The 10,180-nt window shown below is 38.2% G+C and overlaps 1 protein-coding gene across 1 annotated transcript; it reads left to right on the forward strand.

Moving 5' to 3' along the window:
* Positions 1–7,271: 7,271 nt before the first annotated feature.
* Positions 7,272–8,201, forward strand: LOC126080839 (olfactory receptor 5B12). The gene has a single exon (XM_049892026.1). The coding sequence runs from the start codon at positions 7,272–7,274 to the stop codon at positions 8,199–8,201; it is 930 nt and encodes a 309-aa protein (XP_049747983.1).
* The last annotated feature ends 1,979 nt before the right edge of the window (positions 8,202–10,180 follow it).

Raw genomic sequence — 10,180 nt, forward strand, 5'->3', positions numbered from 1 at the left:
CTATTTGCTCTCTCTTCAATGTGACCAGCACTCACCTTCTCTCCACCCTGTATTTTCCGTGACCATTCAACCAGCTCCTGTCTCCCTGTGCCTTCTCATCTCACCTCCAGACAGGAGCTGACCACAATCTCATGTGTCAGCTCCTGTCTCCCTGTGCCTTCTCATCTTACCTCCAGACAGGAGCTGCCCACATAGTCTCATGTGTCTACTTGAGCTAAGAAGCACACTCCTCACCAGCATCATTTTATGTCTTACACTCCAGTTTAATCTTTGTCTGAAAAGTTGGCTTTGAAAATGGTTTAATATGGGGCTAACAGAGAGTCCAGGGACCATGACCTCTGGGATCCCTCCAGTCTCAGTCAGACCGTTAAGTCTGGTCTTTTTACTAGAGTTTGAGGTCTACATTCCATTTTTCTCCTGCTCCATCAGAGATTCTCTGTTGTGTTCCCTGTCAGGGAGGTCATTGGTGGTAGCCAGGCACCATCTAGTTCTTCCAGTCTCAGGCTGATGGAGTCTTTGGTTTATGTGGCCATTTCTTTCTCTTGGGCTCATATTTTCCTTGTGTCTTTGGTGTTCTTCATTCTCCTTTGCTATAGGTGGGTTGAGACCTATTGATACATCTTAGATGGCCACTGGCTAGCTTTTAAGGCCCCAGATGCCACTCACCAAAGTGGGAAGTAGAAAGTTTTCTTAATACACTTTGTTATGTCAATTGACCTAGATGTCCCCTGAAACCATGGTCCCTAGATCCCCATCTCTGCTATTCTGTCCCTCAAAATGTTTGGTTGTATTTAGAAAACATGTTAGCTTTTGGACTAGTCCAGTTATGCTGACTTCCCTTGTATTGTATGTTGTCTTTCCCTTCACCTAAAATAATTCTTGTCTACTAATTAGTGAATACCCCTCTTCCTCCCTCCCTCCCCACCCTCATAACTGTCAAAGAATGTTTTCTTCTGTTTTTAAACGTTTTCTTGAGTTCTTATAATAGTGGTCTCACACAATATCTGTTCTTTTGCGACTAATTTCGCTCAGCATAATGCCTTCCAGATTGCTCCCCATTACGTTTCATGGATTCATCACTGTTCTTTACTGTTATGTAGTATTCCATTGCAGACACCCTTTTAACTCAGTACTGAAGTCATTCCTGAGATTCACCCATCAGCCAAATATTAGACAGGACTGTAAAACAAAATGAGTCTAAATGGGCATACCATCCCATGGGCAAGAACTAGGACAGGACAGCTGGTAATAGGGAACCCAAGGTCAAGAAGGTGAGAGTGTTGACATGTTGTGGAGTTGGCAACCAATAACACAAAACAATATGTGTATTAATTGTTTAAGGAGAAACTAATTTGGTCTGTAAACCCTCATCTAAAATACAATAAAAAAAAAGCTGAAAGAATAGATATTTCTTCTCAATGGTGCTAACATTTAAGCTTAATTAAGGGAAGCAGTGATTCCTGGGGTCTCTTTGGTTTGTTTAGTGACAGAGCTGCATCTGTATCTCTCAAAGTTGATAAAAAATTGCTTCCCTGGAGGTAATGCAGTGGCTTGATTTGTGCGTTATCAAGGAGAATTAATTCAAGTAATGTAAATGCACCAGTGATTTCTCCCAGCAAGCAGAGCTGGGTCTCCTCAGACGCTTTAATTGCATGTTCCCTACTTGTGTGAGACAAAGAGTTTTTGTAGCCCTCACGGGAGATTTGTCTCCTGAGAGCACCATGGCTGAATAATTACCTCCTGGTTCCTAGTCTTTAACCTTTTTATTCCCCCCATTAATCCAACTGGTCTCATATTAGATGGGAAAGCCAAGAGCCAGAGCCCCTTTGACCATTAATTCATTTATCTGTTTGTTAATAGCTATTCATTTCTAACAGTGACCCACCTACAACCTGAGCTATTATTAAGAGCCTGAAACAGTGAGTAAAGAAAATACTCCCAAATAACAATGACTTTGATAATGATCAAGATGTCCACCTCTTATTTTCTCATCAAAGCATCAGTCCTTTGGAGAGGATCTTTTGGGGGGCCACCTTTATATTAATTCTGTATTATAGATGGTGATATCGAAGCTCAAAGAGGTTAGGTGACTTATCTGAGAAGAGAGAGCAGCAGGTCCAGGACTAGAAGTCATGTTAGCTGATTCCAAGGCCAGGAAGCATTTTTTTTTTCTTCATTTTCTCCTTGCCTCCAGAGAACATTAAATCTTCTGGATAAATACTAAAGAAGAACTTCCAAATAGGGTATTTTCTTTCTTTCATGGGCTGAATTGCTGGTTTGGGATTCACTCATGTATGAAGATGGAAGATTTGCATGTTGTATTGCTCAGGCAACAGAGTACACCTTTAGATCAAATCTACAGTCAGTGAAAATTTGAGAGGATAGAGGTGACCAGGAAAATACATTTAGGCAGCCACCTGCCAAGAGTTTAAACTTGAACGTCTTAAACATTTCCTATATTTGTTTCAGACAATCAAAGTTTACATATCACAAACACTATGGAGATCCTCTTGGAATATGTGTATTTATCACATGACACAGAGAAAAGGCACAAGAGGGCCTTCAATCCCTCCTTTGACAGGCATGAGATTATAAGACATTGAAAAAGTTATTCAGACTCTTTCAATCTAAGTTTTCTACTTCAAAGGATGCAATAGTGTCATCTTGATTAATTCCAGCTTTGTTGAGAAAATCAAATAAGGTATCCATATGTGGGGCAGTTCTACTCTGTCCTATAGGGTCGCTATGAGTCGGAATCGACTCAACGGCACTGGGTTTATACAAAAATATATTGTGATCTGAATGCACATACTAGAATTTAAAAATAGAAATAGAGAGAAACAAAATAGGAAGGAATAAGGCTTAGAAACCAACTCTGAAATGCACTGAATTGCAGATGTGTAAAAATCACACAGAGCACACCTAATACGTCAATGAGGAGATCTGAACTCCAGTTATGATTCTGCTGATAAAGACTTACCTGGTGTTGGACATCCATTTTTGAAATTATTAGATGGACTGGCTGATTTACTATAATGTGAATGGGATCATCCCTCCATGCCATATGCCTGAGGGAATGAGAAATCAATACTTCCTCCCTGAGAATGGAGAATAAGAAGTGCACGTAATAGTCTTCAGTTTGTATCTCTGTCTCAGTCCACGAAGGATTTGGAGGTCAGGGAATGTGTCTTTTGTATCATTGACGGCCTGGAAATTAGCATACAACCTGGAACACTGTAGGCACCTAACTTAGTGTTTATGAAGAGAATGAATGAATGAATGAATGAACAGCTCCAGCACTTTATGTGAGTTATTGGTCGATATTACCAAAGATTCGTGTTCTTTTCAAACTGTTGAAGGATTTGGGGGAAGAGGTAGTGGGTGGGTTGTAAACATTTATAGATCCAGATTTTTCATTCAGTGGAGTTTCAAAAAGGTATGTTAGTTGCTCAAAGTTAAGCAAGCTAGTAAGTTTATTGATTCCCATGCTTGTCCTTTTCAATTATGCACATTAAATTCTAATGCTGTATTTAATCAGTCAATCAGTCAATGATATAAGTAAATTCTTTTTGTCTCATTTGGGCTAGAGAGCTTAAGATATGTGTACAAATTTTAGGAAAATATTTCCCAGTGACAAAAAGATCAGATGTGGATTCAATGTGACATGGGTTCAAATCCCAACTTTGCTGCTTCCTTCAATCTTCAACTTTTAGCTAAATGGCAATAAAATTCCTCTTCCCCACCTGTAATTTAGGAATAATATATCCCATGGTGTGTGAAGATTAATAGAGGCAAAGTAGCACAGCCTTAATCATGGTGCCCAGAACATAGTAAAGGATCAATAAATCATATCTACTTTAGAAGTCCCTGGGTGATGCAAAAGTTTAATGGGTTCCACTGCTAACCAAAAGGTTGGCGGTTTGAGTCCATCCAGAGGCATCTTGGAAGAAAGGCCTATTTACTTACTTCTGAAAAATAAGTCGCTAAAAACACTATGGAGCACTGTCTTACTCTGACACACATGGAGTCACCTTGAGTTGGAATCAACTCAAAAGCAACTGGTTTTGGTTTTTTATTATGACTTGTCATTATTTAAACAGTTACCTCCACCTAGACATTATCAATAATCTATATGGGAAGAGAAAAATTCAGATAACAAATTATTTGAGTAGCAAATTGATAAATGGTGTTCTACTGATTACAATGACAAAGCTGTGTCTAAACACCAAGGAATAGTGGAAGACTTCAAGGAATCATTGTCTTGCTTATTGTAGCCACTTAAAAATTATTGAATAAAATGCATGACTAGATGTTATGTCTCAAGATTCTAAATAATTCCTATAGTAGGAATTCATCTCTTAAAGACTTGTTAGTCTATAAGTGATATTACTAAAATTTTAGAACAAATGTATAAAATAGATAAAATTTTCAGGCTCCATTTTGGAAAGACTCCGAATTTCCAAATGTAAGTGTAGACTCCATAATAGGCTTTTATGCAGACTTCAATAAAGTCCCTAAATAAGTCAGAAAATAAATGTTAAAGTATAGAAATTTGTAATTTTTTTTTTTTTTTTGGTCTATGATGTATGGATCCAAGCTTTCTCAGGTTTGAGAAGGAAAGGATGGTAGGACAAAAAAATGCATCAGTCACATCACAGGACCCCAGATTTTATTCTCACATGGAAGCCCTCCTTGACTTAGCCCATACAATGAATTCTCATAGAATAGATACATCTAGTGACCCTAAGTCAATAAATTATGCCCAATGCTATTTTTCCCATTATACAGGTGGGGAACTGAAGCCCATATGAGTTGGTTAATACTCAGGATCACTGAAGAAATAATTTGGAAACTTACTTGGCAGAGCTGGACCGGGCACTCACACAGGTAGAGAAATATTATGTGAAAAACTGAAGGAGAGTGTGTAAAGGATAGAAGAGTGAAGAAGCTTGGGAAGAAAGCAAATGGAATGAGGGACATAATAAGAACTTTGATTTCACACTTATCTGAAAGCCCTATCTTACATCATTCATCTCTGCAATCCCCTAATTGCTCTGTCCAAATCATACATAAGAACTTACACAATACCAATTTTCTTTATCTGCCTACTTTGATAACAGATTGATATGAAAAATGGTGGCTGAGTGATTTTAAGCACCACTGAATTTCATCATTTCTGTAGATGGTTTAGCTGGAATTTGCATCTAAAAGTCCCTGATCTATACTTCTGTTTTTAATCATTATTTTATAGATGTTTTCGTTCCTTATTCATTGATTTGTAGTCCTTTGACATTGTGAGATAAATTATATACTCTCTGTATCTATTATACAGTGATGGTACCCTGGTGTCATGTTGGTTAAGTATTTGGCTGCTCCTTGGAAACCCTATGGGGAAGTTCTAACCTGTCCTATAGGGTTGCTATGAGCCAGAACCAACTCGATGACAACAGGCTTGGTTTGATTTTGTGTTTACTATATAGTGATACCATTTAGACTAGAAACATGTTATGTAACAGTCTTTCACTATCATATAACACTGTACTTAAAACAATGGAGATGACAAAAAAAATATGAGTGGAAATAAAATGAACTGAATTTCAAATCACTTTAATTAAGTTAATCTAATTTAAAGAAATGAAATGAAAATTCTGCTGAAGATCATTCAAAAACGGCTGCAGCGGTATATCGACAGGGAACTGCCAGAAATTCAGGCCAGTTTCAGAAGAGGATGTGGAACCAGGGATATCATTGCTGAAGTCAGATGGATCCTGGCTGAAAGCAGAGAATACTAGAAGGATGTTTACCTGTGTTTTATTGACTATGCAAAGGCATTTGACTGTGTGGTTCATAACAAACTATGGATAACACTGTGAAGAATGGGAACTCCAGAACACTTAATAGTGCTCATGAGGAACCTTTACATAGATCAAGAGGCAGTTGTTTGGACAGAACAAGGGGATCCTGATTGGTTTGAATTCAGGAAAGGTGTGCATCAGGGTTGTATTCTTTCACCATACCTATTTAATCTGTATGATGGACAAATAATCCAAGAAGCTGGACTATATGAAGAAGAACGGGGCATCAGAATTGGAGGAAGACTCATTAACAACCTGGGTTATGCAGATGACACAACCTTGCTTGCTGAAAGTGAAAAGGACTTGAAGCCCTTGCTAATGAAGATCAAAGACCACAGCCTTCAGTATGGATAGCACCTCAACATAAAGAAAATGAACATCCTCACAACTGGACCAACAAGCAACATCCTGATAAAGGGAGAAAAGATTGAAGTTGTCAAGGATTTCATTTTACTTGGATCCACAATCAACGGCCATGGAAGCAGCATTCAAGAAATCAAAAGATGCATTGCATTGGGCAAATCTGCTGCAAAGGACCTCTTCAAAGTGTTGAAGAGCAAAGATGTCACCCTGAAGACTAAGGTACGCCTGACCCAAGCCATGGTATTTTCAATCACATCATATGCATGTGAAAGCTCTACAATGAATAAGGAAGACTGAAGAAGAGTTGATGCCTTTGAATTGTGGTGTTGGCAAAGAATATTGAATATACCATGGACTGCCAAAAGAATGAACAAATCTGTCTTAGAAGTACAACCAGAATTCTCCTTAGAAGCAAGGATGGCGAGACTGTGTCTTACATACTTTGGACAGGTTGTCAAGAGGGATCAGTCTCTGGAGAAGGACATCATGCTTGGCAGAGTACAGGGTCAGCGGAAAAGAGGAGACCCTCAACGAGGTGGACTGACAGTGGCTGCAACCATAAGCTCAGGCATAACAACGATTGTAGGGATGGAGCAGGATGGGGCAGTGTTTCATTCTGTTGTGCATACGGTTGCTATGAGTCTGAACCGACTCGACGGTACCTAACGACAACAACAACTTAATGAATATCTTCAATATTTTGTGTCCATATTAGAAAATCTGACTTGGTAGTCTGGCCCACTTTGGTCATTAGTCCTGTGACCTTGCATAAGTCACTTTCCGTCTCTGCACTTTTGATTGATCTTTTATGGAGTTGGTGGATTGGGTTATATTATTTCCAAAATCCTTTTCACTGTAAAACCTATTGTGATATCAATAAACAATAGTCAAATTTTATTTTCATAGCCATGCTTTAAATTCAGAACCCTGAAAACTATCCTTGCAATGTTGAAATAAGACATATCAGTATCATGCTGCTGGCTCTCAGTGCAGTCTTCTTTTCCATTCTGACCCTATTTTGTCATTGCTACAGGGCAGCCACAGGAATCTCAAATGATTCCAAAGGAGAACAGTACAGAGTTGACTGAGTTCATTCTTGTGGGGTTAACCAATGACCCAGAACTGCAGATCCCGCTCTTCATAACCTTTTTTCTCATCTACCTCATCACTCTGGTTGGGAACCTGGGGATGATCCTGTTGATCCTGATGGACTCTCGTCTCCACACTCCCATGTACTTTTTCCTCAGTAACCTTTCTCTGGCCGACTTTGGTTACTCCTCAGCCGTTACTCCTAAGGTAATGGCAGAATTTCTCACAGGAGACAAAATTATCTCCTACAATGCTTGTGCCACTCAGTTCTTCTTTTTTGTAGCCTTTATCACTGTGGAAAGTTTTCTCTTGGCTGCAATGGCTTATGATCGCTACGCAGCAGTGTGTAAACCCCTTCATTACACCATCACAGTGACGACAAATGTATGCGTTCTTCTGGCCATAGGCTCCTATGTCTGTGGTTTCCTGAATGCTTCCATCCACACTGGGAACATTTTCAGGCTCTCCTTCTGCAGGTCCAACGTGATTGATCACTTTTTCTGTGATGCTCCTCCTCTTCTGGCTCTCTCATGCTCTGACAGATACATCAGTGAGATAGTTATTTTTTTGGTTGTAGGTTTCAATGACCTCTTTTCTCTCCTGGTCGTCTTGATCTCTTATTTGTTTGTATTTACCACTATCCTGAGAATGCGTTCACCAGAAGGACGCCAGAAGGCCTTTTCCACCTGTACTTCCCACCTCACTGCAATCTCCATCTTCTATGGGACAGGCACCTTCATGTACTTACAACCCAGCTCCAGTCACTCCCTGGGCACAAACAAAATGGCATCTGTGTTCTATGCCATAGTTATCCCTATGCTTAATCCACTGGTCTACAGCCTTAGGAACAAAGAGGTCAAGACTGCCTTTCGGAAAGCTGTTGGGAAGGTATAGACTTCTATAAGATTCATATTTTAATTACATAGAATCCAACATAAGGTGGTTTCATCCATCTTAGATGTATCCATGGGAAATATTTACCTTCCTAGCTCAAATTTTCTAATTTTTTTAAACAATTTCTCAGACCTCTATTACTTCTACTAAGCAAATGTTCTAAAAACTATGAGATCTTAGAAATAATACCTAGGAGTCCCTGGGTGGTTAACGTGTTCTTCTGCTAACCAAAAGTTGAAAGTTTGTGTCCATTTGAGGCACCTTGGAAGAAAGGCCTGGTGATCTGCTTCCACAAAATCAGCCACTGAAAGCCCTACGCGTCACACTTCTACTTAGATACACATGGGGTTGCCATGATTCAGAATCAACTTAATGACGACTGATATAAGAATAATAGCTTAGGAAGGATCACCCATGAGCACTGAATTATTTTAAAAGTCCTTTTGCATTATGTTTTATTACTTTAATTTTTGTATAATCATTCAAAGTCCAATGTACAGAGGTAAGTACACTCATAGGTACATAGTATCACATGCCCACACACTCATTGTTCATAGAACCCCATGACACCCACACACCCATAGATAGAGAAACTCATTAAAGAGGTAAATGGATGGGTCTATTTTTATACTAGAATTTAAAACATTTATCTTGGTGTGTGATAATGCATTTGTAAATATAAATATTTTTCACATGTTTAATAAAACAGTCTTTCTATATATGACTTTTAATATTGTACTTGGCTTATTTTATTTCTGTGTAAAAACTAATAGGTTTTACTTTTTTTTTTTAATTAACCTTTGTAAGACTGATTTCAAAGATCCTGAGTTTAGACTTATGATTGCTTTCTTGTTTGCCGTCATTTTTAGTGAAAACATATGCCTTTACATGGACATTTGTTCTCCTAGCTAAATTTATATCTTAATGACTTATTATCCAGAAATAATATTGTCTGTACAATTTAATAGAGTAAGCAAACCAGAATATAGGAAGAAGAAAAGGCACGTTTTAAGTCACTGAAATAAAAAATAACATCTAATTTTTTAATTTTAAGCACTAAGAATAGCGAAAGTATCAATAACTTATTTAAATATAAATACTATGATTTTGTTAATTTGTATGAATCTGCTAATATTTTGGTGTCACCGTGTTAAATTTTTTGAATCTATATGTTCCACTTGTTGACCCTTCCAAAATTATCACAGTACATCTTATTTTAATTTTTTGAAATTCAGGATGTTTCATGAGACATATTTTTTGCCTTGTTTGTAGGTGTAAGTTGATTTTCAGACTTTGTAGAAGCTGTTCTCATCTGTTACTTTTTTTTTTATTTTTAAAATTATTTTGTTTTTGCTGTTGAAAATATGCACAGCGGAACATACACCAATCCAATAATTTCTACATGTACAATTCAGTATGATTACATTCTTCAAGTTGTACAATCATTCTCACCATTCTTTTCTGAACTGTTCCGCCCCCATTGACAAACTCACTGGCCCTTAAGCTTCCTATCTAACCTTTCAAGTTGCTGTTGTCAGTTTGATCCCATCTAGATAGTTCTTTAAAAGAGCACAATGCTCAAGGGAGGCATTCTTTACTAGTTAAGCTAAACTCATGTTTGGTTTTAAGAAGACTTCAGAGGAGGATATTTTTGATTTAAAGTTTAAGGCTTAAATATGATCTCAGGTCAATAGCTGTAGGGGTTCACCCAGCTTCAATGGCTCCAGAAAGTCTGGATTTCGTGATAATCTGAAAATCTGTTCTGCATTCCCCCTCTTTTGATAAAAGTACTTGTATAGAATCTTTGATCAAAATGTTCAGTAATGGTAGCCAGGCACCATCCAGATCTTTTGGTTTCATGGCAAAGAAGGCAGCTCTTCATAGAGGCAATTAGCCATGGATTTCATTCCCTCCTCCTATTCCGGATTCTCCTTCTTCTTCTGTTGCTCAGTCCTCCATGGCATCAACTTAAAGCATCT

The sequence above is a fragment of the Elephas maximus genome, chromosome 7 (genome assembly GCF_024166365.1).
Source record: "Elephas maximus indicus isolate mEleMax1 chromosome 7, mEleMax1 primary haplotype, whole genome shotgun sequence".
Classification (NCBI taxonomy): domain Eukaryota; kingdom Metazoa; phylum Chordata; class Mammalia; order Proboscidea; family Elephantidae; genus Elephas; species Elephas maximus.